The 26,000-nt window shown below is 31.1% G+C and overlaps 3 protein-coding genes and 1 pseudogene across 3 annotated transcripts in view; 1 reads left to right on the forward strand and 3 right to left on the reverse strand.

The window, feature by feature from the left end:
* LOC125855000 (proteasome subunit beta type-3-A) overlaps window positions 1–2,083 on the reverse strand; it is a 5,095-nt gene extending 3,012 nt beyond the window's left edge. Inside the window, exons 1-3 of the mRNA XM_049534631.1 lie at window positions 1,942–2,083; window positions 1,597–1,778; window positions 662–769 (exon numbers count right to left, since the gene is read on the reverse strand). Of these exons, the coding sequence (XP_049390588.1) occupies window positions 662–769; window positions 1,597–1,778; window positions 1,942–1,947 (296 nt within the window). The 5' untranslated portion in view covers window positions 1,948–2,083. The remainder of the gene's footprint in view (window positions 1–661; window positions 770–1,596; window positions 1,779–1,941) is intronic.
* LOC125854993 (NAC domain-containing protein 2-like) overlaps window positions 1–26,000 on the reverse strand; it is a 100,104-nt gene that overhangs the window by 25,596 nt on the left and 48,508 nt on the right. The window lies entirely within an intron of this gene.
* Window positions 5,203–11,309, reverse strand: LOC125854992 (uncharacterized). Its single transcript, XM_049534620.1, has 6 exons — window positions 11,125–11,309; window positions 9,529–9,614; window positions 6,556–6,930; window positions 6,229–6,450; window positions 6,023–6,147; window positions 5,203–5,944 (listed from the first exon to the last, which is right to left on the reverse strand). The coding sequence occupies exons 1-6, from the start codon at window positions 11,125–11,127 to the stop codon at window positions 5,721–5,723; spliced, it is 1,035 nt and encodes a 344-aa protein (XP_049390577.1). The 5' UTR covers window positions 11,128–11,309; the 3' UTR covers window positions 5,203–5,720.
* LOC125856212 (uncharacterized) lies at window positions 22,001–24,434 on the forward strand (annotated as a pseudogene).

Here is a 26,000-nt window from a genome sequence, read left to right on the forward strand (position 1 = left end):
GGGGGGGGGGGGGGGATATAGCAAGCAATTAGATTTTTTTTTACTAGAAGTAAGAACACGTCATCTGATGTGATTTCTACCCATATCTGAGCACATCCTCCTAACTTGAGTAACCTTTGGATACAATGTAGGAAATATTTTCACACTAAAGAGTCCTTTCTGCGCTCCTCTGATTTTTCTTTACTCATTCTTCACATCTATTTTCTCTCTATTCTCCTCTCTTTGTTCTAATCTAATAAATGAAACCTCAGATCTAGTTTATTAAATGGAAAACGATGTCTCAGCCCACTCATCAGTTAAAGTAAACTTAAATCTAAGATCCAACGGATCATTAGCTAGTGTGGAGCTTGAAACTAAGGGTTTGAACTTTGGGTTCAAAAGACTTGTGGAACAAGTCACCAAACATTAGCTTCTCTTTTTTAAAAATATCTGGGCCTACTTGCACACATCTCTGCTAGTTTACCAAGTACAGAAAAGTTCTTAAAAGTCCAATTGACTCTAAAGGCAGCCATTTAAACACTTAATACTCAATTAAAAACTATCTCATCAAATCTTCAAAAATGCTATTCATATTCAAGAACATGCAATTATGACTGACACCATGTAATCTTCAGGAAGTAAACGTTAACACACTGTCAATGAACATATGCTAGTTACCAACCTTTTCTCATAAAGCATAGCAGATACAAGACTGGCAAAGGTCTCGGGCTTCATATCCCTATCTTCTCTAAGCTCATATAGCTTGTGACGGAACATGAGGCGTTGATGCCTGAAGAAACCATTACCAAGAGCCCATATCAGTATGCATAATCCAAACAAATCAAACTATTAATACACAGATTGTAATACACCCTCTCCCTATACATAATCAACAAGAATGCATCAGCAAATAAATAAGTAAAACACCAATTTCACCCTTTATTGTCCACTACCCACACATCCAACCCACAGGAAGCCTTCCTCTTTGTCAGTAATCACTAACTCCAAACTCTCACTCAAAATATTAAATTTCTACTCCAATATACTTCTCTAATTAATGTGCTCTATAAATCTTTCAAAAATAAAGAAATAGGTCCTTTAATAAATGATGGTAATTTCTAAAAAAATAAAGGCTTACAACACCCAACACAATGGGGAGGCAGCAAAAATAGTACTGATAATAACTACAACTACTACGCCTCAGTGCCAAATAAGTTAAATATATACAATAATGATAAAAATAATAATATTAGAAGTTCTTTAATAAGTCTAGAACTTGCACATATCACCTATATTGATCTTTTTCTTTCATTGTGTCCTATCTAACTTTTTTTTATAATTGTGGTATCCAAACCAGCTTGGGTGCACCTCAACTAATTCCAAAAGATACCTTCCACCTCCGGCCCGCACGAGGTACTAATAACTCTGACCACCAAAACCTAGGACATATGGGAAGAAATGACCTAGTATTTTTTTATTTCTGCTAGGATTCAAACCTGAAAACTCATGATTCTCACCCCCACTTCATTGACTACTAACTCACACCCTTACATGCTCGTAGTAATCTTTAGCTAGCAAAAAACAGTAAAAACAGAAATAAAAAAAATTAGAAATTACAGTGTTTGAGTATCAGTAGCCAAGCCAGAAAGTCCAATAAAAAGCTTCTCATGTATTTTATAAATCCTCTGGAAATCAGTAGCGATTGTCTGCAGCTGTACTCCAAAACGCCTATCACTCGCAATAGCAAAACAGTTTTTCCCAACCATCGCAACCAAAGCACTTCCATTATACTCAAAGATCTGTTCATAAAAATTACCAAAAAATGAAAAAAAAATACACTATTTAATCAGATTTCAAATTCGATCTACGAAAAGAACTAGGTTTTACAACTGTACTAAGCATAAAAAGGAAAAAAAAAAACTGTGCAGTTCATAGAACGAAGGAAGAAGAAGAAGAACTTACCGACATTGGAGAGTGATTTGGAGAAACAAATCGAAGTTTTTTGCAGAATGCTTTTGCTAATGAAAGAGAGACTGAGTTTTTGATGTCTTGAAGAACACTTCAATTGCAAGGACCTTAATGTTGAATTTTTGGGGATTTAAATTAACAAGGGTATAGGGTCAAAAATGTCACAAAAAAATCAATAGATATATTTGATCTTTTTCATAAAATTCAAGGGTATATTTGACCTTTTTCATAAAGTTTAGAGGTATATTTGATTATTTTTATACAAAAGTCAGATTGTAGCCCGTAGGAAATGGGCGATACGTTTGTATTTCTATGAGAAACTCGATGAAGTATTTTTATACACAAGTCCTAGGAAGTGGGCGATTATTATACTTCTATGAGAAGCTCAATGGAACCTTTTTTTTATTTTTTTTTATTTTATGGCTAATATATGTGTTAAGTAAATGTTGAAATGACAAAATTAAAGTTTGTAATAGTATTACAACAATAACAATAATTACAATTCAGTCTCAAATAAGTTGAGGTTAGTTAAGTGAATTTTCATTTTTGTTATTTAAACACATATATCAACTAGGTGAGCATGTTCGAACGATTTATATGTTATAAAGATTCATCATGAATTGACAAGTTTTACGTTGGTTGTCGACTTACCGGCTACCGCAACCTTCCTCCCTTACTCAAAAGTTAAAAATTAAACAAATATATTATAACATATACATATATCAAACTAAATATTCATTTACACTATATAATTACATTATTTAATTCGCAAATTACAATTTTTCATAATTCTAATCTTTGCAAAACTTGTCTCTAAACCAAACTACTTGTGAGAGTACTACAAATAAATAAGTTTTAAAACTTAAAACTGAAATGCGAAATTTAGTGAAATCGTGTCATACAAAGACACAAAAGTTTATAGGGTAAATTTTAGGAATCACATAGTTTCAATATGAAATTACAATATATCCCTCTTTAGTTTGTAATTACACTAATTCCTTAAAAAGTAACACAAACCAAATACATAATATGTACCTCGGATACATTAAAGAGTATCTCGGATACATTATAACATAAACTGGATACATTAAAAACTAGCTCGGATACATTATAAAAGAAACCGGATACATAATATGTAACTCATGTACATTAAATTCTGGCTTGAATGCATTAATATGTAGCTCGGATACATTAAAGAAATAAGGGATTTTAGAGGTTTTTAAAAATAGAAGAGGATATTGGAAATAAGGGAAACATCAGACGTGTATTTCAGTAATTTTTTCAAAGTTATAAGAGTATGATATAGTAGATTAAGACTTACCCTGATAAATGTATTTTATATTAGATAAAATTGCAATTATGAGTTATAATTTCTTAAAAGACTTCAACATTGACTGTTTTGGTAAATATAAAAATCGAATAAAGCTTTAAATAAATATAGTTTTTTATGGGAAACTTACGCAGTTAAGAAAATTTATACTAGAGCTCTAAGATAAACTTAAAATAAAAACAATGAAATAAACACTTTAACTGGATTCGAACCCGGATCTCACAAGTGGATCCTCTAACTTCTACCAACAATACAATGACACTTTTATGCTTTTTATGGGTGCACCGTTAATTATATCATAATTTCTGTCAGTTTCTCAAGATAGATATATAACATGTAACACATTTGCAATATGCAGATGACACTCTAGTGTTTTGTGGTGCCACAAGGAAACAAATGTTAATTCTCAGAGTTATTTTCAACATCTTTAAAGCAGTTTCTGGTTTGCATAAAAATTGGGGTAAGAGTTTCATATACCCAGTTAATACAGTGCCAAACATTGAATATCTGGCAGAAAAGTTAGGGGGAAAATGGATGAACTCCCAACCACATATCTGGTAATGCCTTTAAGAGCTAAGAGCAAGTCCAAGAACATATGGAGTGGTGTGATAGAGAGAAGTGAAAATAGATTAGCAAATTGGAAAAAGCCAATACATATCCACAGGTGGTAGACTCACTTTGGTAAGCAGTGTAATGGACTCTATCCCTTCATATATGATGTCACTCTTTCCTATCCCAGCCAGTGTTACTGATAGACTGGATGTTGTTAGGAGAAACTTCATATGGAAAGAAAGTGAAGACAAGAAGAAATATCATCTAGTGAAATGGGAGGAGCTACTGGAAAGCAAGAAAGGATGGGACTTAAACATTAGGACGCTAGACAGACATAATAAGAGTCTAATGATGAAGTGGTTATGAAGGTTTGCATCTCCAGAAGAAGCTCTATGGAAAAAAGTGATCAGGTCAAAATATGGCATGCAAGATAGATGGATGACACAGGAGGTGACAACTCCTTATAATTGTAGTGTATGGAGATCCATCAGGAAGCTATGGCAACTAGTTTCAACAAGAACAAGTTGCAAGGTTGGAAATGGAGAGAAGGTGGCTTTCTGGAAGGATGTATGGTGTGGGCAATGACCTCTGAATCAAATTTCTCATGAACTTTACAACTTATGTCAGGCCCAAGATGCTGTTGTAAATGAACAGACCAATTGTGGCAGATGTTCTTACACAAGAGGAAGATCAGGTGGGTTCACCCACCTGGGAGAATCAAAGAAGTGCTAAAAAGTTGGAACAATGATGGAAATGCAGGAAGAAAGGAGGAGAGATGGAAGATGGTTCCCGCATGTATCTGGTGGACCATATGGAAGGAGAGAAATCAGAGACATTTTGAAGGCAAAAAGAGCAACATACAGAAGATCAAGATAGACTGCTTAGGCCTTTACTATTTTTTGTGCAAGTAGCTATAGACAACACTGGAAATGTTTTTAATGTAATTGACTGGTTGTAATTAGAATTATTAGGATTTTGTAAAGAGAATTTTGTGATGGGGGACTACACTTTGTTCTACACCTGTGGATATATAGACATAAAGTTTACCATTCTCAAAAAAAAAAAAAGATTAAATGCCATTAGTCATCATCTCAATAATGACCAAAATTTACCAATAATTGAGACCAAAAGTGCTAATATCCATATAAATTATACATAATTAAACCTCGTCCCTATAATCCGAAATAGATAAGAGGAGTTTCTAAGATGNTTATAAGTTAAGTTGTTTTGTAATATTGCATTGCATTGAGTTATTATGTTGGGTTAGGTTTCCGCTGAGTTAAGAAAGCCAGGCCAAGGGTTCGCTTGGGGCCAGAAATGGTCTCCGGGTGCCGGTCCCGCCCAGGGTGTAGGCTCGGGGTGTGACATGACCAAAATAAGAATTTGCCAATAATTGAGACCAAAAGTGCTAATATCCATATAAATTATACATAATCAAACCTTGTCCCTATAATCCGAAATAGATAAAAGGAGTTTAATTCTAAGATGATATACACCTTCACCTCCAAGTTGTTCGAGTCACTATGGGAGCAAAGCTCGGTTTCCAAAACAACCACCCTTTATCTACCATGTACAGCTAAACAGATGACATATTACAAATGGTTAGCATTTCACAGGACATCAGGTTCTTCAACTGAAGAAAAAACTCGGTTTTTATTTGTTAATAACCGAGAAATCTCTGAGAACCAGCAGCACAAAGATCCGAAATCTGGTGGATATTGGATTCATCCCTTATTCACTTAGCCAGTCATATGTGCCTAAACTCTCACATCATGTCACGTCATGTGATGCGCTCTTACCATTAGACCAGCTTTGTCGTTTTTTCCACCAGGTTATTGACCAACAGCCTTCATATTGAGAAGCTCAACATGAAAAGAAGAGGGCAGATGCTTCAGGAAGTGCCAGACCCAAAGCTTACGTTATTGCTTAAAGTGCTAATAGGACTCTCAGCACGCGAAGTTTTGAGTTTCACAAGGTTTATATGATCTCCGGCAGCCAAAACATTCCCAGGAGTTTGAAGTATCACAGATTTAACCCTGTTCGATACCATTTGACAGCTACTAGATTCCTGCTTCGCTCTAAAAACGCCCCATAAGTAGTGTTTGTGTTGGAATCCTGCCAACCAATTTCATCAAACAACTTAACAATGAAATCAAGATCTAAGCTTTGGTGTATCATCGAGTGAAAACTTACTCCAGTTATGCAGGGGAAGTTCTGTGGATGTGAAAACCAACAGCTCTGCATTTGTCATAACTGCTCGGAGAGCAAGTTCTTCACCAATCATTTCCTCAATCAAATGATCAAAATCCTGCTCGTATCTGTACTGAGAAAAATAAAATGTCAACAAAGCGAATATGACGAAAACTATGTGTAAAATGGTGAAAATATAAAGTAATTACCTTGCATCCGAAGGAAAGAAATACAATGCAATGTTATCATCTCTAGGCTCTAATGTATTGAAACTCTTAGGCCATATATCAGATTTCGGAAGCATTTCCAAGTGAAGCAAAAGTGAAAATAACTTCGTTTCTTCAAAAACCTTTTGGCATGCTTTGACTGATAGGTGAGCAACAAGTCCATCAAATGTCTTATACTCTTTGTTCCATATGTTAAAACTACCCCTGCCAGAAAAAAGTGCAAGAAAACGGACATTTTCATTCACAATACGACAGGTCAATATTGATGAATTATCACCCAAGTGAATAATCTGTGAGATATCTCCTCACCTCCAAATAGGATCAAGAACAGGTTGTGCTTGTTCCACGACAGCATGAATACAGTTTTTCTTATCTATCAGAGACGTAGGATTAGACTTCTTATCTAAGTGACTATGCTCTACCAAATCAATTCTAGGATGTTTCTCAACATCTTCCTCGGAAGACTTATTTTGAACCACCGTTAAATCTACCTCAGCAATCGATGGAGGAATATCAAGTTTTGCTTCAGAACTTGCTTTAAGATGTCTTGAACTAGTGCAATTTTCAGGTAAGACGCCAACAGAATTCATGATAGTGAGTTCATTTGGCACCTTCACCTCACAATCATCACAGACCCAATAGACAAATTCATCAAATGTACTGGGAACTTTATCAAGGCAGTAGCTGAAAAGATTAAAACATGGAATATTAACAAACTAAAGAAAGACATGTAAAGGTTAACCTAAAACCATTATCAGTATTTAATGACAACCATGAAACTCAACTTCTTGGTAAAATTCTCAGGGTCGACTTCCAGGAGCATGAGGAAGAAGCATGGGAACTACTGATGCAAATAGATAGCTGCAGACAGGCAAGGCTCCCGGAGATGTGGCATCTTTAAAGAGGCCTAGATACAAAGGGACACATGAACTCAAGGGGCTCACCTATTTTGATGTTAGGATCAAAAGTGATGGGAGGAGAGTTCGGGGAAAAGATGGCAACCTTTTACAGTGAAACTCAAATTGGTGACATGGAATGTAAGGGGATTAAACAATAGGGTTAAAATAAGAATTCTGAAGAGCCTTATGTACAACTGAAAGGCTGATATCATTGTCTTCAGGAGTCTAAGTTGGAGGGGGATGCCAAAGAGATTGTCAAAGAGTTACAGGGAGGGAGATGGGTGAACTTTTCCTGCCTAGAAGCAAGTGGCACTAGAGGGAGAATTCTGATGTTGTGGGATGATATAGCATGGAGAGGGGAGACTTTGGAAATTGGATTATATAGTCTTACTTGCAAGTTTGTCGCACTTCTTCAAGACTTTTGAGTGCCATGTAACGGGAGTATATGCCCCAAATTGTAATCTGGAAAGGGAAAATGAGTGGGAGGAAACAGGAGTTGTTACGGGACTGTTGGAAGGGCAATGGGCTGTTTCTGGAGATTTTAATGTGACAAAGTTTCCTTCCGAACAATGAAATTGCAAGAGAAGAACTCCAGCTATGGAGGAATATTCTGATTTTATAGAAGGTTCTGAGTCAACTGGCTAATCTGGATGTTGTACAGGAGAACAAAATTCCGACAGAAGCGGAATCACTACTGAAGGCTCTTCTGATGGAACATGGAGAATACATCAAAAATGAAGAAGTTTCACGGAGACAAAGACCCAGAGCCTTATGGGCTCAAGGAGGGGACAAGAATACCAACTTCTTTCGTAAAGTGGCAAATGATCACAAGAGAAATAGTAATATAGACCAACTAGTAATTCAAGATGAACAAGTGGAAGATCCAGTTGGAATTAAGGGGGGAATATTTGATTTTTATAGGAAGCTTTACTCTGAGACTCGGGACCGGAGACCATCATGCAATTTTATCATTTGCCCAGTCATCACTGAAGTTGAAAAAGAAGCTCTACACAGGGATTTTGATGAGCAAGAGGAGTATACATGTCTAGATGGCTACACAAAGAGTTTTTTCATCAAATGTTGGGAAGTACTGAAGCAGGACAACATAAAAACTTTCAAGAATTTCCATTCTCATGGAGTTATTGAGAAAAAATTCAACACAACTTACATAGCTTTGATTCCTAAGAAGACAGAGCCAAGGATTTAAGAGAACTTAAACCTATAAGCCTTATAGGAAGTATGTACAAGCTACTACCAAAGGTTCTAATAGAAAGGTTGAAAAGGGTCATTCGTAAGCTGGTGGATGTTCAACATATGGCTTTCATTGAAGAATGCCAAAATAATGGATGTCCTAATTGCCAATGGAGAAGGTGATTCCAGAAGCTAGACATTGGAAAGGCCTATAATCATGTCAATTGGGAATCCTTGCTGAAGTTGCTCTCATGCATGAGTTTTGGAGGAAAATGGATTAAGCGATTAACTAGATAAGATACTGTATTTCAACACTCAAAATTCTCAATCCTTATCAATGGTTCTCCCAAAGGTTTTTTCCTTAGACAACAGCAATGCAGTACAGAAGATCATATTGAATTGCATTAGCCTTTTTTGTTTCTGGTGCAAACAGTTATATCAGATTTTTTTTTACGGCCGTGGTGTTCAGGTTAGCTTTTGGGCACCTCGACTAATTCCATGGGACATTTGCCACCTCCCAGCAACATGTACCAGGTAACTCAGTCCACCAAAGCTAGGACATATGGGAAGAATCACCTAGTATTTTTTGTCTCCGCTGGGATTTGAACTTAAGACCTCATGACTCTCAACCACTTCATTGACCACTAGGCCACACCCTTGGGTGCCAGTTTTATCAGATTTAGCTTTTCTTTTTGTGGCAAAAGATGAAAAAACCAATCTCATCAGTGAAGTCAGGATTAAACTTCTGCCTGCTGAAACATTGCTTAAGCTTTTCTTTTCCTTGTCCTTCTTTTGCACTTCTCACTGTCAAAAACATTGCTATAGACGATATGATTCCAAAAAAACATCTGCCTACTGAAATGTTCATCTTGACTTAACCTTTGTCGGAACAGTAGAACTATACGCATATCGCTAGTCCAAACCAAAACAGGATTTACAGAAAGGTCTTAAATACTTTCTTTCATGATTACAGTTGATAAATACCAAGAACATGTTCTGATGATCACACAGGAACTCATCTTAGTTCCATCATCAACTAATATATATGTTCCTGCTAGTAATAAGGCAATTCTTTGCACGTTCATGCAAAATAGGAGGGCAGAAATCAAGAGCAAAAATGAAAAACAAAAGCTAATAAGAGACGGTAAATGACTGAACTTTAAAAATGACGTTTGGTAACAATCTAACTTACCGATGTACAGCAACTTCAAGACATTTTACACAAAAAACAAATGCGTTAGAGAATCCTTTGTCACCACACTGTAGACATATTATCACCTGCACAACATGGCAAAATAATAATTAAAAATGCAGCCATGTGCAAAACAATATACAAATAATGCCAAGTTTGTGTTATGTTGGATTTTATGCAATTATAAACAGGTTAATGCTGTTTAAGTAAAAGAATACATACACAATAATACCACATCAACACATGAAATTGCTTATTATGCCCAAATAATTTCACAATCCACAAACTATAACAAGCAAAGTAAATCTGATAGCTCCGTCGTAACAAAGAGAACATGGCGAAACAACAAATCCACAAGTAAAAAGTTCTTTCAGAGCTGTGCTGTCAATGGAGACTGAATAGATACAAATTTATCCTCTCTATGGTGGACCTTGTTGTATAAAACTAAATACATCCATGAACGCCAAAAGAGGTGATCAATAAATATACCCACCATATTTCACCCAAAATTGTGGCCTAGTGGTCAATAAAAGGGATTAAGAACTATGAGGTCTAACGTTCAAACCCCAATGGATACAAAAACACACAGATGATTTCTTCTCATCTGCCCAAGCCTTGGCGGAGATAGTTACTCGGTACTTGTGTTGGTAGAGATAGCAAGCATGGGCAGAGCTAGGTACCGTAATCCGAATCTCCTTAATGAAAGAAAATTACACTATATATACAAGATTAAAATATCTTTTTGTGGATATACTAGATATTAAATTTCCATAGGACTTTTTTTTAATGACAAGGGGAAACTTGCAGTTGTTACCCTTTGGGTGCGCATGTGGTAAAACCCTCGCTCATATGCGATAGCTCGCAAACCACATAGGAAAGGTAACCTGCACTAGGCAAACCTGATGCGATGAGCTCAACCCAGAAGGCAAACCCCTTGCTTTCGCTGGCAAGGGGTTTCGAACATGAAACCTCCAACGTGGAAGTCTCAAGCCCAAACCACTGGATGTAGGACTTCTTCCTATGACTACTTCACAATACTTTGAATCTTGAAAATCCTCGCTACGCCATTGGTAGCAAGAACTTGTGAAATAAATCTTAGTAATCCCACAAGTGGAGTATAGGAAGGGTGGTGCCCCCACCCTTTAAATGTAGAAAGGTTATTTCCGAACACCATGGTTCTAAAACAAGTAAAAGATATATCCACCATATTGGGATTGAGAACAATGAGTCTAATGTTCAAACCCCAAAGGGATACAAAAACACCACGTGATTTCTTCTCATTTGCCCAAGCCTTGAAGGAGATAGTTACTCAAAACTTGTGTTGGTGGTAGAGATAGCAGGTACGGGCACCGCAATCCAAATCCCCTTCATCAAAGAAAATTACACCATACATACAACATCAAACAGTATCTTTTGTTTCCAGGTGCACACAAGCTAACTCGAACAACACATTTCTAAAATAAGAAATACTACTACATTGAAAAAACACAATGACAGTCAACAGAGAAAATTATAACTTGTGATAAATAAAAAAAAAATCAATGAGAATTAATACTAAGGCGAACAGGAGGAATGAGAAAACATATATGAACATACCATGGCGGAAACAAAAAATGTGAGGACCCAGAAACAACTGCATGAGAATTGAGAAAAAATCAGAACATTATGCACCTCGCAGCTGTATATATTAATGTATATTAGAATATGGTAACAATTTTTTGGAATGAAAAATCAATTTCATCGTTCTTCCGCTAAACCCCTAAAAGTGGCATTGGAAGCAGGGTGACAAAAGGGTGAATTAGGACAATTGTTTCATAGGGTTTTTAATGTATATTTGATCTAGGAGTGGGCGATCGGGTTTCTCAAATTTCGAGTTTGGTAATTGATAGTTAAAAATAGATACTCCTCTCACATAAATATGTTCGTTATTATGTTTGGGTTTCCTAAATTTATATCCTTCATTTTAGATCACAAGTTTTAAAAGTTTTTCTTTCTTAGATTTTGTGCCGAATCAAACGACCTTACATAAAATGAAAAAGAGAGAGTATCAAATAACAAATTTTTACATTTCGGTTCGGTAATTGAGTAAATGGTAAATTGAACTTTGATTTGATACAGTATTCGCTAATACCGTATTGAAGTCATAGCCGATTGTATTACAAAGTTAATACTACTTCTCCTATCATTTCTATTTTTTTTAATGCGGAAACACAATATAATAGAAAATCAACAAGTAAAAAAACATAAAAAAAATAAAAATTGATAGAACTAAAAGACATATGTGTTTGGATTGTTTATGCTTATTCTTTAACTTTCTCTTTGGACTTAAACTAATTAGTAATGAATATGTTGACATATGACTTTCATTAAGTAAATAATTTGGTATTAGGGAAATGTCGAATACCATTTGGTGCTAATGTCTCATACCAAATTCAAACCCGGATATCATAATTCTAAAATTTTTCTCACGAATATCATAATTCTAAAATTTTACTCCGAATACCATACTAAATTATCAAAAATTTCAATTCGATTCGATAATTCAATTTTCGATATTTTATATTCAATCCTAATTTGATCCCTCAAAATAATTACCTAATTAAATATGCAAATAAAATATCAATTACTATTCCATCTCAAAATAAGTGTTATTTCACCAACAAAGAAAAGTTATTTTGTCCAAAATAAGTATCATCTTAAAAATTTAAAATATTATTAAATAAACTAATTTAGTAAATTATACATGTATTTATTAATAAACATATTTTTTCCTAGAATAACACTTATTTTTAGACTGATAGAATATTTGTATTTATTTTGGTTAGCAACTATCTATATCAATTTTTCGAAAAAATACCCCCTTTATCGATGCAATGCATTCTTAAGGGTATTCTAGGGAGTATAAAAATAAAAGAGGATGTTGACCTAATAATATATATATAGAGAGATAATAATAAAGTGAATGGTAAAAACACATTCTAAAGGTCTCAATACTCGAGCTCAGTGGTGGAGGTAGAATTTCCATCGAGGGGTTCAAAAAGATAAGTAAGCACACTAATAGTATCCATATATGCGGGGCGAGCGGGCCGGGTCAAATATAAATAGGTCGGATCGGATATAAGCAACTAAAAAAAATTCAACTCTACCTCAACACAAACAATAAAATCGAGTAAGTATATGTTTGACATAACATTAAAATAAGTTTGAGAGAATGTATTTTTTAAAATTATAATTATGGGTCTTGTCTCTGTCATTGTTGTATATAAACGTTATTCAGTTTTTGAAACTAACTAAGGAATACTTCTGAATCTGATCATATTGTAGCAATAAAATTCGTGTCGAGAAAATAATTATCAAGATTGAAAAATATCGCTATAATCGTATTTATTTATAAATTTTAAATGATTACTCTTATTTATTTAATCTTACTTGTAATTTTATTATTCCTTGCTCAAATATAAATTAAATGTTTGACTTAAAATGGATATGAGAGAATGTAATTTTAATTTTAATTATGAAAACTTAAAAAACGTTACAAGTTTTACTTAATTTTATAAAAATAGAAAAGAAATTTATTATCTAATAAAATATTATGAATCCCAATAGGATTTCAAATAAAATAGATTTTTCATTTATTTAGAAAATAAAAATGAAAATCAATTGAAACTATGGGGAAAAAAATGTTGTTACTTGGAGTCTAGAACCCACGACCCAGCACTAATCTTGCGAATTCTTGAACCCTCTTTACCACTGAACCAAGCCCTTAGCTTATGTTTAGGGGGTTCATCACTTGGTATATACATATAAATCGAAAAATTGATCTTATATATACAAGTAAAAATGATACTCTAATTGGTATACTCAATTAAATGAAGTTTCAATTCTATTTTTAAATATTTCTACTACTAGAATAATTCTGACTACTTGTGCAACAATTGACTCAATTGAAAAAGTTTTTCAAACTATAATCTATATGAATTATTACAAAAAAAATATTATATTGCTAATTGAAAAAAAATAATTATCAAATTATAATTAACTATCATGTATTTTAATAATTTATGTAAATAAAATATATAAGAAAAAACATCAAAAAAAATTTCCTTTTCAAAGTTTTATTGGAACTCTTACCCGTGAAAGAAAACACAACAAATTTATAACAATCAAAGAGTGTAAAAAATTATACTAAATCAAACCACACAAGTGAGGAAATCCGAAGAGACATACCATGGTGCGAAATTAAAACCAATCAAACACTGATGGAAATTTTAGTACTAGATTAGAATATGGTAAGCTGGTATGGAGTGATATATTTTTTTTATTTGTATTTTTGAGAATTCAAGAAATCCTAGCTTGATGTTGAAGCTAGGCGATGAAAATAAGGGAAACTTTATGGTTTGTATATATATGATGATCAAACTTATTTTTTTAGCTAGTAGTCATAAGTGTTTTTCACTTGAAAGAAAATATCCATTTCATTTGGCTATTCACATTAAGGTTGATATCTTGAAACAATCTAATTTTTATTTTTTTTGGAAAAAGGATAATTTTATTTAATAAAATAAAGACTTAATTGACTCTTTAATTGACCATCGAATTCAAAAGGCTGTATTTATTAAAAACTTTATTCTATTTTTATATTTTACCAAAACAGTCAATACGAAGTCTTGTAAGAATTAATAACTCATAATTGCAAGTTTATCTAATTTATTCATTTATTTTCACTTAAAAGAAAATGCCCCCTTGGCTATCCACCATTGTGGCTGATATCTTGAAGCAATTTATTTATTTATTTTTTTAAAAAAGTAATTTTATTTAATAAAATCAGTGGTGGCTCAAGCTAATTAGTGGCGTAAAGCCAAATATAAGTTGGAGGCCTAAATTTTAATTATTTTTTTTATCTATGAGATTCAAGTTATTTCTTTCTTTTTAATTAAAAAAGTTTTGTGTTTTTTATGATCTTAAACTAAAGATATATATATACCAAATATTTTTTTAATTTTGTGGTCTTAAACATATCATGTGGAAGTTAAATTTAAAAATTGATCTATAAAAAAGAAACATTCTTTAATGTACCGAAACAAATTAAAACATTCTTTATTTATTTATTTTTTTTAAAAAGCTTAAGATAATTTTATTATTACTAAAAAATTAGGCCCTTCAATTTTGGGGCCTAAGGCATATGCCTCATTTTTAAAGGCATTGAGTCACCCCTGAATAAAATAAAGAATTAAATGACTTTTTAATTGACAATCGAAATCAAAAATCTATACTTATTTAAAATATTATTTGACTTTTATATTTTACCAATATCTCAAAATTAAGGAATCTATTTGATCTTTATTGATGCAAGTTCTATACTAATTAAGACATATTTTTGTAATTAAAAGTAATATAAAATATTATACAAGTGAAAATGATGCTCTAATCAAACAGAATAGGATACACATTTTTGCTAGGCATAATACATAAATATGCCCTTTAACTTTGTCTCATTTTATATTTATGTCCTNCATGGTGCGGAATCAAAATCAATCGAACACTGATGGAAATTTTAGTACTAGATTAGAATATGGTAAGCTGGTATGGAGTGATATATATTTTTTTTATTTTTTTTTTGAGAATTCAAGAAATCCTAGCTTGATGTTAAGCTAGGCGGAAAATAAGGGAAACTTTATGGTTTGTATCTATATGATGATCAAACTTATTTTTTTAGCTAGTAGCCATAAGTGTTTTTCACTTGAAAGAAAATATCCATTTCATTAGGCTATTCACATTAAGGCTGATATCTTGAAACATTCTAATTTTTTTTTTTTTGGAAAAAATATAATTTTATTTAATAAAATAAAGACTTAATTGACTCTTTAATTGACCATCGAAATCAAAAGGCTATATTTATTAAAAACTTTATTCTATTTTTATATTTTACCAAAACAGTCAATACGAAGTCTTGTAAGAATTAATAACTCATAATTGCAAGTTTATCTAGTTTATTCATTTATTTTCACTTAAAAGAAAATGCCCCCTTGGCTATCCACCATTATGGTTGATATCTTGAAGCAATTTATTTATTTTTTTGAAAAAAAAAGTAATTTTATTTAATAAAATCAGTGGCGACTCAAGCTAACTAGTGGCCTAAAGCCAAAAATAAGTTGGAGGCCTAAATTTTAATTATTTTTTTATATATGAGATTCATGTTATTTCTTTCTTTTTAATAAAAAAAGTTTTGTGTTTTTTATGATCTTAAACTAAAGATATATATATATACCAAATATTTTTTAATTTTGTGGTCTTAATCATATCATGTGGAAGTTAAATTTAAAAATTGATCCATAAAAAAGAAACATTCTTTAATGTTTCGAAACAAATTAAAACATTATTTATTTATTTTTTTGTTAAAAAAAGCTTAAGATAATTTATTATTACTAAAAAATTAGGCCCTTTGATTTTGGGGCCTAAGGCATATGCCTCATTTTTAAAGGCATTGAGCCACCCCTGAATAAAATAAAGAATTAAATGACTTTTTAATTGACAATCAAAATCAAAAAGCTATACTTATTTAAAATATTATTTGACTTTTATATTTTACCAATATCTCAAAATTAAGGAATATATTTGATCTTTATTGATGCAAGTTCATATACTAATTAAGACATATTTTTGAAATTAAAAGTAATATAAAATATTATACAAGTGAAAATGATGCTCTAATCAAACAGAATAGGATACACATTTTTGCTCGGCATAATACATAAATATGCCCTTTAACTTTGCCTCATTTTATATTTATGTCCTCCAACTTTGAGTGTGCACAAGTAGACACTTAAACTTGTATAAAATTGAACAAATAGACACACACGTCCTATGTGGCATCCTACATGACAATTTGTGTCCTACGTGGTGTCCTATGTGTATTTTGCCACATAGGACTTATGTGTCTATTTGTTCAACTTTATACAAGTTTAAGTGTCTATTTGTGCACACCCAAAGTTGGAAGGTATAAATGTAAAATAAGACCAAGTTAAAGGGCATATTTATGTATTATGCCTTTTTGCTCTCTCTATGGAACTGTTGGTGGAGATAGCTACCACATATTCTTAAAGTTTTATAATTTTCTGAAAATATCATTGATGTGATTATAATTAAAAAAATATAGGAAATTAAATTTGCAACTACGTTTGACTTCTTAATTCTAATTCACTTAAATTTGAATCAATTATGTTTTAATATTGACTTTGTAAAGTTGTCTTTAATTCTTTGAGATGTGTTCTTAGACATTTCAATCTCAAACTAATTAGATTATCAAATAATTAGCTTTAAAAAGACATTATTTTAACTTTGAATGTTTTCTAAAGTGTTACAATCACTACAATATTAATGATTTAGACCTATTTTTGTTATTAAAAGTAATACAAAATATTATACAAGAAATTTTTTAATTCTAGTTAGCATACTCAATCAGATGAAGTCTTAATTCCATTTTTAAATACTTCTACTATTAGAATAATTTTGATAGCTTCTGCAACAATTGACTCAATTGAAAAAAAAATTCAAAACTATAATCCATACGAATTTACTTATGATATAAGTGTTTTGTCAAGGAACGCACAATAATTTATATATGTCTATTCGTGTCTTACAAATATATAAAAATATTATATTGCTAATTGAAAAAATTAATTATGAAATTATAATTGACTATCACATATTTTAATAATTCATGAGAATAAAATATATATAAAAAAGTTGAATAAAATAAGATCTACTTTTTCAAAATTTTATTGGAACTCTAATAATAGAGATTGTAAAAAATTATACTAAATCAAACAAGGTAAGTGAAGACATTCTAAGAGACATATCATGATGAAAACAAAGATAATTGGAGATTGATGACAATTCAAAACTAGGTGACAATCTGGTAAGTAGGTATGAAGCGATAGAAATGTTTTTCTTTTTGAGAATTTAAGAAATCCTAGCCAATCCCTTTTTGTTGAAGAAAATTAGCTTGACGTTGAAGCTAGGCGATTAAAAATAAGAAAACTTTATAGTTTGTATACATGTTGTGTTAGTCAAGCATTATAGATTAATGCAATTTCGTCGGTGAGGTTTTGGGAGAGCAAAGATGGGATATGTACAATGTAGATGTAACTTATTAATAAAACTAGTTTTTGGACACGTGTTTTGCACGTATATTCCATGTGATTTTTTTTTATAAATTTGTTAGAACGATAAAATATTCTATAAAAACATATATGTAATGAGTAATAAAATACAATAGTTATAAATAATATTTTTTAAATATGACAAAAAAATACCAAATAAGAAGTGTATTTTAATATTTAAAATTAATTTCTTTTACAGAACAAACTATAAATTTTGGTTAGTAGTCAACAAACTTTCAATAAAGTCACAAATGACTAATTTGAGCCCAAATAAAAATATAAATTAAAGAAGTCTAATGAAAAAATAAATGAAGAAAAATACAACGTACACATTCTTCTTAGGACTGTAATCATAACAATATTGATAAAAAAAAAAGGGAATATAGAATCAATACAAAAAAATTCAAGTTCTTATGGACTTATTGCCCATATAGCCTTCTTCATTCAGTCAAACTAAAGTATGATCTCACTTTTCAAAATTTTATTGAAATTCTTACATGTAAAAAGAAACACAACAAATTTATAACAAACAAAAAGAAGAAGAAAAATATACTAAAACAAACAAGATGAGTGAGGAAAACGTTAGAGACATATCATGATGTAAATAAAAACAATTTAGTAAACGGGGTGGAGCCACATAAGCTTTTTTTTAAAATTTCAAGACATCCTTTTCGATATATTTCCTACGTCTGTTAGATTTTCATTCAAAAATCTTGACTAATAGAATAGTGAATTAGATTAGGATGAGAAAAGGGCTAAGAGAGAAGCTTAGGATATTACTTAAGTAAAGGGGTAGTGTTACAGTCGAGGTTGAAGTAAGGGGTAGCGCTAATTAATTATTAAATTGTTGTTGTTGTTGTTGTTGCCGTCGTCTTGTGACTTTGATTTACTCAGCAAAATTTAGGGAAGGTTTTCGCTTGGATTTGAACTTTATGCGGTCGTTTGTTATGACTATTTATTATTGCTACTATTTGAAACACGTAGAAACACTTTTTGAAATCTTGATCAAACAGAAATGGTTGCTCTAGTATTGACAAAAGCACTTTTCAAATTAAGTAGCCAATTAATACACTTCTTAATTAAATAGCATTTAATTGTGATGAGTCATTAACAATAATAAGAATACCATACAGTGAAATGTGAATGTACTACCAAAACTACCCTGTATAGCTAAACAGATGACATATTACATATGGTAACATTTAACATAACATCATTGATGAAAAAAAAATTGTTTATATTTGTTGAAAATCGAGAAATCCTCGAGAGCTAGCAATACTAAGATCCGAAACATAGTGAATAATACGAAACTTAGAAATTTAGTGAAGGTGACTTTGTCAAGGCAGTAGCTGAAGAGATATAAAACACACAAGATTATTAAACCATGTAAAGGTTAACCTAAGACCATCAAGTTCAACAAATTACCTCCAGTATACCAAGAGAGTGAAAATCAGCATAATTAGAATTAGAAAGCTACAAACGATCTATTGATAGCCAAATGTGTTATGCATCCTTTCTACATTACCATCTCATTTAATAAAACAAAGAATTAAATGACTATTTAACTGACAACCAAAATCAAAAAAATATATTTATTTAAAACATTATTTGACTTTTATATTTTACCAAAAGAATAAAAAATGAAGTCTCGTAAAAAATTATAACTCATAATTACAATTTTATCTAATTTAAAATACATTTATTAAGGGTAACTGTAAATTGTGATTGTTCATATACGTATATTCTACATAGTTGGAGGGTCTATATGCACCATTTGTTAAACATGGGGGTAAATATACATGTACACATTATTACAAGGGATATATTTGCTCAATATCACAAAATTAAGGAATATATTTGTTCCTTATTGACGCAAGCTCATAAACCAATTAAGACAAGGACAAATTTTAAGAGACTAAGCAAATATATACTAGTTAATTGTTTAGCATAGTTATAGTTTGAAGAAATTACTTTTCGCCACTAACATATAACCATATTTAAGTGAGCCACATCCAAAATTTGTATAATTCGGCTCCTAATTATAAAATCCAGAATTTTATAATTCAATTTCTAATTGTATAAATCCAGAATTTGTATATGCTTACTTAGCTTGAATATAATTATGAGGAAATTTCGCAAATAGCCACTAAATAAACTTAATTAGGCTCTATAGCTATATTTTGTTAATTACTATTCGTATCTACATGTTAGAGGGAGGAGAGAGGCGAGCGAGAGAGGGAAAGAGTGGAGAGAGGTGAATTGTATATGTATATATGTTGAATTGTATATGTATATCTGTTAGATAATTGTATATATGTAATTGGTATACATATGCATTTGTAAATCTGGCAAGCAGGATTGAGAGAGGGAGGAGAGAGGCGAGCGAGATTGGGAGAGGGAGGAGAGAGGCAAGCGAGAGAGGGTAGAGAGTGGAGAGAGGCGAATTGTATTTGTATATTTGTCATATAATTGTATTTGTATATGTATATGTATAATTTGTATTTGTATGATTTGTACTTTTAGATGTATAAGAGAGGAGAGAGGTTAGATAGAGGAAGAGAGGAGAGATGCGCAAATAATTATAGCTAAAATTAAGTTGTAAGTGGTAATTAATAAAAATTATAGTTATGTTAGCTAATTAACTAGTATATAGTTGCTTATCCGCGTAATATCATGTTGATACATTTGATTTGTACAAGTTCTGATATTTTCTAAATGTATAAATACATAATTTATATATACTTAGCTTGTTTGTATATTGACAAGTGAATTATACAAACAAAATATTTATAGTAAATGAAACTATAGCTATGAAACGTAATTAGACAAATTGTAGCTAAGGAAACTTATTAAATTTAATATCTTTGCTATGTATGAAATTTCCTCATTGTTTTATGTGTGTCATATATTTGTTAATTTTATAATCTAAACGAGTTTAAAGAGAGGAAATATGGGGTCTTCCACCTCCAAAATAGAAATTCAAAATACTTTAATTTTTGGTCAACTAAGTGTTAATATCTTTTTTAAGAAAAATATTACTACTTCAATCACAATTTAATGTTCTTTATCAATTTTGTAGTGAATTTATTGGATTAAATTGACTATTATATTTGACTAACTTTATGAGAAATATATAAATTTATTTGGTCAAAGTCTAAAAATGATAAGCACTTACTGAATTGGATAGTAAATTTGATTTCTCAAATATAGATCTAATTAACTTCTTGAAAACTATTTAAATTCATTTTGTCATAGTAAAGTGATTATAAAAAGGCATAACACATAATTATGTCATTTAACTTGGCTTTAGTAGACAGTTATGCGACCTCTGACTTTGGATGTGCATAAGTAAGCACTTAAACTTGTATAAAATTAGACAAGTAGATACACATGTCCTACGTAGCATAATACACGTAGGACGCCACATAGGATGCAAACTTGTCATGTTGGATGTCACGTAGGACGAAGGTGTCTATTTATTCAATTTTTTACAAGTTTAAGTGTCTATTTATGTACACTCAAAGTTGGAGGGCATAGATGTCAGCTAAAGCCAAATTAAAGAGCATATTTATGTATTATGCCTTATAAAAATTATTGAACTAGCATAAGAATTAATATTACTAAATCATAAAAAAAAAAACCTATAAAATACATTAACTATATGCAAATTTTAATCACCAAATTAAAAGGCGAGTAAATAATTTGAAAAATGGGAGTTAGTCTAGTATTAGCGTAATGGTGAAGAATTAGCTAAAAACATATATCAAATACAATTTCTAAGGAGAATTGATCACCTTACTAATATTATTAAAATAGAATTATCATGTATTATTCTCATAATTAAAACACACAACACAATATAATAAATGATTATATTTTAAATAATCTCTCAATTAATGTTAAAATATCACTGTTAGCATAACAATAAATTCTTTACAATAATTGATTCAAAATTATAGTCTAATTATACAGTAGTATTTTAAAAATTTGGGTCGTCAACATATTTTAAAAAAATGAATAAACATAATTTTCAAGAACGGCACAGCAAACGGGATGTATATATTAAACCAGAGATACTAAGAAATTCACTTTATCATTTTAATTTCAAACTTTTAGAAAAAATATATAAGCGGTCAAGAGGAGATACTTGAACCAATATATATATGATAGCCGATATTATTCTGTCTCTTCACTTACTTAATTTTTTTAAGGAAATAGATTAACAATCAAGAGGAACATATAAACGCGATTGAGACGGTATTGATTTACTTCTTCGTTATATTCATTCATTTTTATTTTTTATTCTTACAATGAAGGATGGCGATTGGGTGATGGTAAGTTTGTTTCAATCCAAATCTTGTTTCATTTCTTCATTTTGTTTTCTTTTGTATACATCTACATATTTGTTGTTCTTTTTAGCAATAGTCCTAATTGAATTCATAGACAATTCTAGTAAATTATAGAAGACGAGTAAAAAGATTGATAAATGTTTGATTTTTTCTTCTTGCAACCCTATTTCAATTTTCTTTTTGTCGAAGGTATGTTGGAAAAATATCTCTACCCCCAAAAAGTAGCGTTACAGTCTATGTGCATCTTACCAATTTCAAATTATAATTTTTGTACATTTTATCTGTTTCAAAACTCTACTTGTGAAATTATACTATGTATGTTGAAATTATACAATTATATGCATGAATAGTCTGATTTAAATACAATGAGACATCTATCGATTTTTCCAGTAGCATTCACTCAAGTTCTCAGTCTGAGAACGAGACTTACATTCCAATCTGAGAATGAGTGTCGCTAGAGGATGATGCTTCCTTCATCCCTTGTAATCATCATTCTATTTTTCTCCCAAATCTGTAAGCTCTGTCTTTGCTCTCAGATCTATATTTAATATCTATCTCTGGTTTTTAAACATCATTTTTAATTTATGAAATACAATGTATATGTACAAGGATGACTGAGATATATTCTATGTATCTTTAATGGCATATGCGTATATTATTCTAATTAATTATCTTTTGTGATTTCTAGAATTTCATTTGTTTACCAACTTTGGACTCATTAAAATGGAGGGAAGATCTTACTTTGTGTGACCATGAATTATGAATATAAATAATTAGTTGATTTTATTTTTTGTATTTAATTACACAGTATACGTTTAATATGCTCGAAGCACAAAAGAAAAACAAAGAGGATGTCAAGACGAATAACAAATTTTCTGAAAAGGATCAAGAAGGCTCTTCCAAGAATATATTACATGACAAACGAGTGCAAAAAACTATTCATGGTATGTGACTTATATTGATTTTTATTTTCCTTGTCTACTTTAAGAAATAAAGAGAAAATTAATAGGTATTTTCAATTTTAATCTTATTATTAAATAACCTTTTCCAAATTAATTGAAGTATTAGTAGTCAAATATTGAATTTTAAAGTATTGCTAATAATTTGTTTTTAGTATAGTAAATACTTGACTAATATTTTTTCAAGGGAGCAATTCTCAACTTCCCATGAAAGAGGGAAAGAATGCAGACAACCATGAACAACAAATTATTCAGGGTATATAATTTATAATTAATTCTATATTTTATAATTGACTCGTACTATTAATTATTCATGATTTTTCAGATGAATTTGAGAGCCGTACTGATGATAGACCACTGAATAATCCTAATCTTACCTTAAAGGACAGTAACATTGACAATACGTGTTTGTATCCCCTCCTTCATGCTTGCGAGGTAATTGTTCAACATTTATGTCAATTGATATTGAACATGCTCATTGTATTTCAAAATATACTTTTCTACGTTCAATCATTTATGAAAAAACAATGTGAATTTACAGGAGTTAGAAAGTGAGAAATTCAAAGAAGGCAACCAAAACAACATAAGACAGGATCAAAAGAATTCTTTTGAGGAGGAATTTCCTAATCAACAACAAGAAGATATTGATGGTACTTACGAAATTTTACATCTTACAAATTAAACTTATGTTTTTAATTATCTAAATTTATCAAAAGTAGAGATGAATCCTACATTTTAAATCAATAAGCTCAAGATAATTGAAACTCTTGACCTAAATGGTACACAATATAGTGGTAGTCTAATATACAATCATTAGATTGAAGCTCCCATCCAAACTTATAGTTTGTTTCACATATATCATGCAATCTCACATATAATTTTCAGGTGAGTCAGAGCTCAATAAAGTTACATGTGAAAATGGTCGCACAGATAATTATGGTCGTAATTTAAACGACAATACTGTTAATTGTGGCTCAAAACTTTTGACAAGAGATGAAAAGGATGGAAACTATCATATCACTCGAGGAATACCCAGAAGTACTAAATTTCGTTCCATCGATAATCTCTATAAGGTAATTCATAAAAAGCTTGCCTATCTTCCACTATAACATTGAGTTTTTTTACAAGTTTCTAATATTGTTCAACAATAGTTTTTTTTCTTTAATTTTGGTAATTGTATATTTGACAAAATAAAAGAAATAGTTAAATTTATTTTTGATCATCTCATTAAATTTTCTTGCATTCCACAGTATACTTCAAGGGTCTCACCAATTGAAGATGAATATAGTTGGAATTGTCCAACTAAAGAAAACTCAAATATGAATTATTTGACAAACAAAGATTCAAGTATCAAAACAAACAAGATGAGTGTTGATTGTGAGAGAAAAGACAGAAACAACAATGGAGAAAAGGATGATGCGACTTCCTCCCCTTAGCTTCAAGATTTCATTTCAATAATTTATTTGAATTCTATCTTTAAGACTGCGTTTTAATCATTTCCTTGAATTCTATCTCTAAGCTCAGGTTGTCTTTAACATTTCTTTGAATGTTATCATTTCATGTAAACCTTTAAATTTAAGTTGCATTTATAAATTTTGTCAATTACTTGTACAGTTCTTCTTTATATATTATCCTTTATAAAAGTTGTTTTCAAAATTCGTCAACAAGAACAACATGATCTCTCTCAATAATAAAAAAATCACATTCAATATTGAGGATCTTTCTAAAATAGTCTCTCTACCTCTACGAGATAGTGGTTAGGTCTGCATACACTTTATCCTCCCCAAATCCTACTTTGTGGATTTCATTGAATATGATGTTGTTGTTGTTGATATTATACCAAATCAATAAAGGTAAGTATTTTCAACATCAAAATGCTTAGATAAGGAAAGTGTACAAGATTCCAATCGGGCCACCTTCCTTTAAGTTGTGGCTAAAAATAAGCCTTGGTGATCTATCTTCCTTCTCTTAGGCCCCTAGACCATGATGTATTAGATCCCCATGAATGAGGAAAGGTATTTTCAACTAAGGTCTTAAAGTCCAGCCCGGTGATGAATCTTCTTCCACTCCCCAACCTCTGTTCACAACTAGTTTATGAATTCATGGAGTTTAAATAACTCAGACAACATGTAATAGATCTTCTTTCCTACAATTCAACATAATGATCTTCACAATAACTTAAGACATAATACGTAAATGGACCCTTAACTTGGCTTCAGTTGTCATCTACGCCCTCCAACTTTGGGTGTGTATAAATAGACACTTAAACTGTATAAAATTGAACAAGTAGACATACATGTCCTACGTGACATAATACATGTAGGACACCATATAGGACACAAAATTGTCATGTAGGATGAATGCGTCTATTTGTTCAATTATATACAAGTTTAAGTGTTTATTGTACACACTCAAAGTTGGAGGGCATAGTTATCAACTGTAGTCAAATTAAAAGACATATTTATGTATTATGCCATAACTAAATAAACAATGGACGACAACAAGACACCAACCATATGTCCTCATGAACAACTTCACTACAACAAATAAAGAAGGCATAATCTATAAATATGCCCTTTAACTTGGTCTCCGCTTACATTTATATCTTCCAACTTTGACTGTACACAAGTAGACATTTAAGCTTGTATAAAATTGAACAACTAAATACACATCATACGTGGCATCTAACGTGGAAATTTGTGTGCACCCAAAGTTAAAGGACATAAATGTAAAATATTTACAGGGGTACATTATTGTACATGCCAATACAGAATTTAGTGGCAATAGTATAATTTGCCGCTATATTGTATTTAGCAGCAATAATTAATAAATATAGTTATTTATAACCAATACTCTATATAAATGTCATTAACTCAATTTATCAATACTAGATGCAATGACATTAACTCAATTACCACTAAATGTCCCTTTTGTTGTAGTGCTTGTAAGTGAAGTTCCAGTATCAGACTATACATGACTCATAAGAATGTGAAGGGGTCATG

The sequence above is a fragment of the Solanum stenotomum genome, chromosome 2, assembly GCF_019186545.1.
Source record: "Solanum stenotomum isolate F172 chromosome 2, ASM1918654v1, whole genome shotgun sequence".
NCBI classification, from domain to species: domain Eukaryota; kingdom Viridiplantae; phylum Streptophyta; class Magnoliopsida; order Solanales; family Solanaceae; genus Solanum; species Solanum stenotomum.

Bases quoted from the DNA above. Each gene is read 5' to 3' on its own strand.
- LOC125854992 (XM_049534620.1), bottom strand. The intron at 6,931-9,528 runs GTAAGTTAGATT...TAATCTTTTCAG, and splicing joins CTTGAAGTTGCTGTACATCG to CTACTGCCTTGATAAAGTTC. The intron at 5,945-6,022 runs GTAAGTTTTCAC...ATTGGTTGGCAG, and splicing joins ACTTCCCCTGCATAACTGGA to GATTCCAACACAAACACTAC.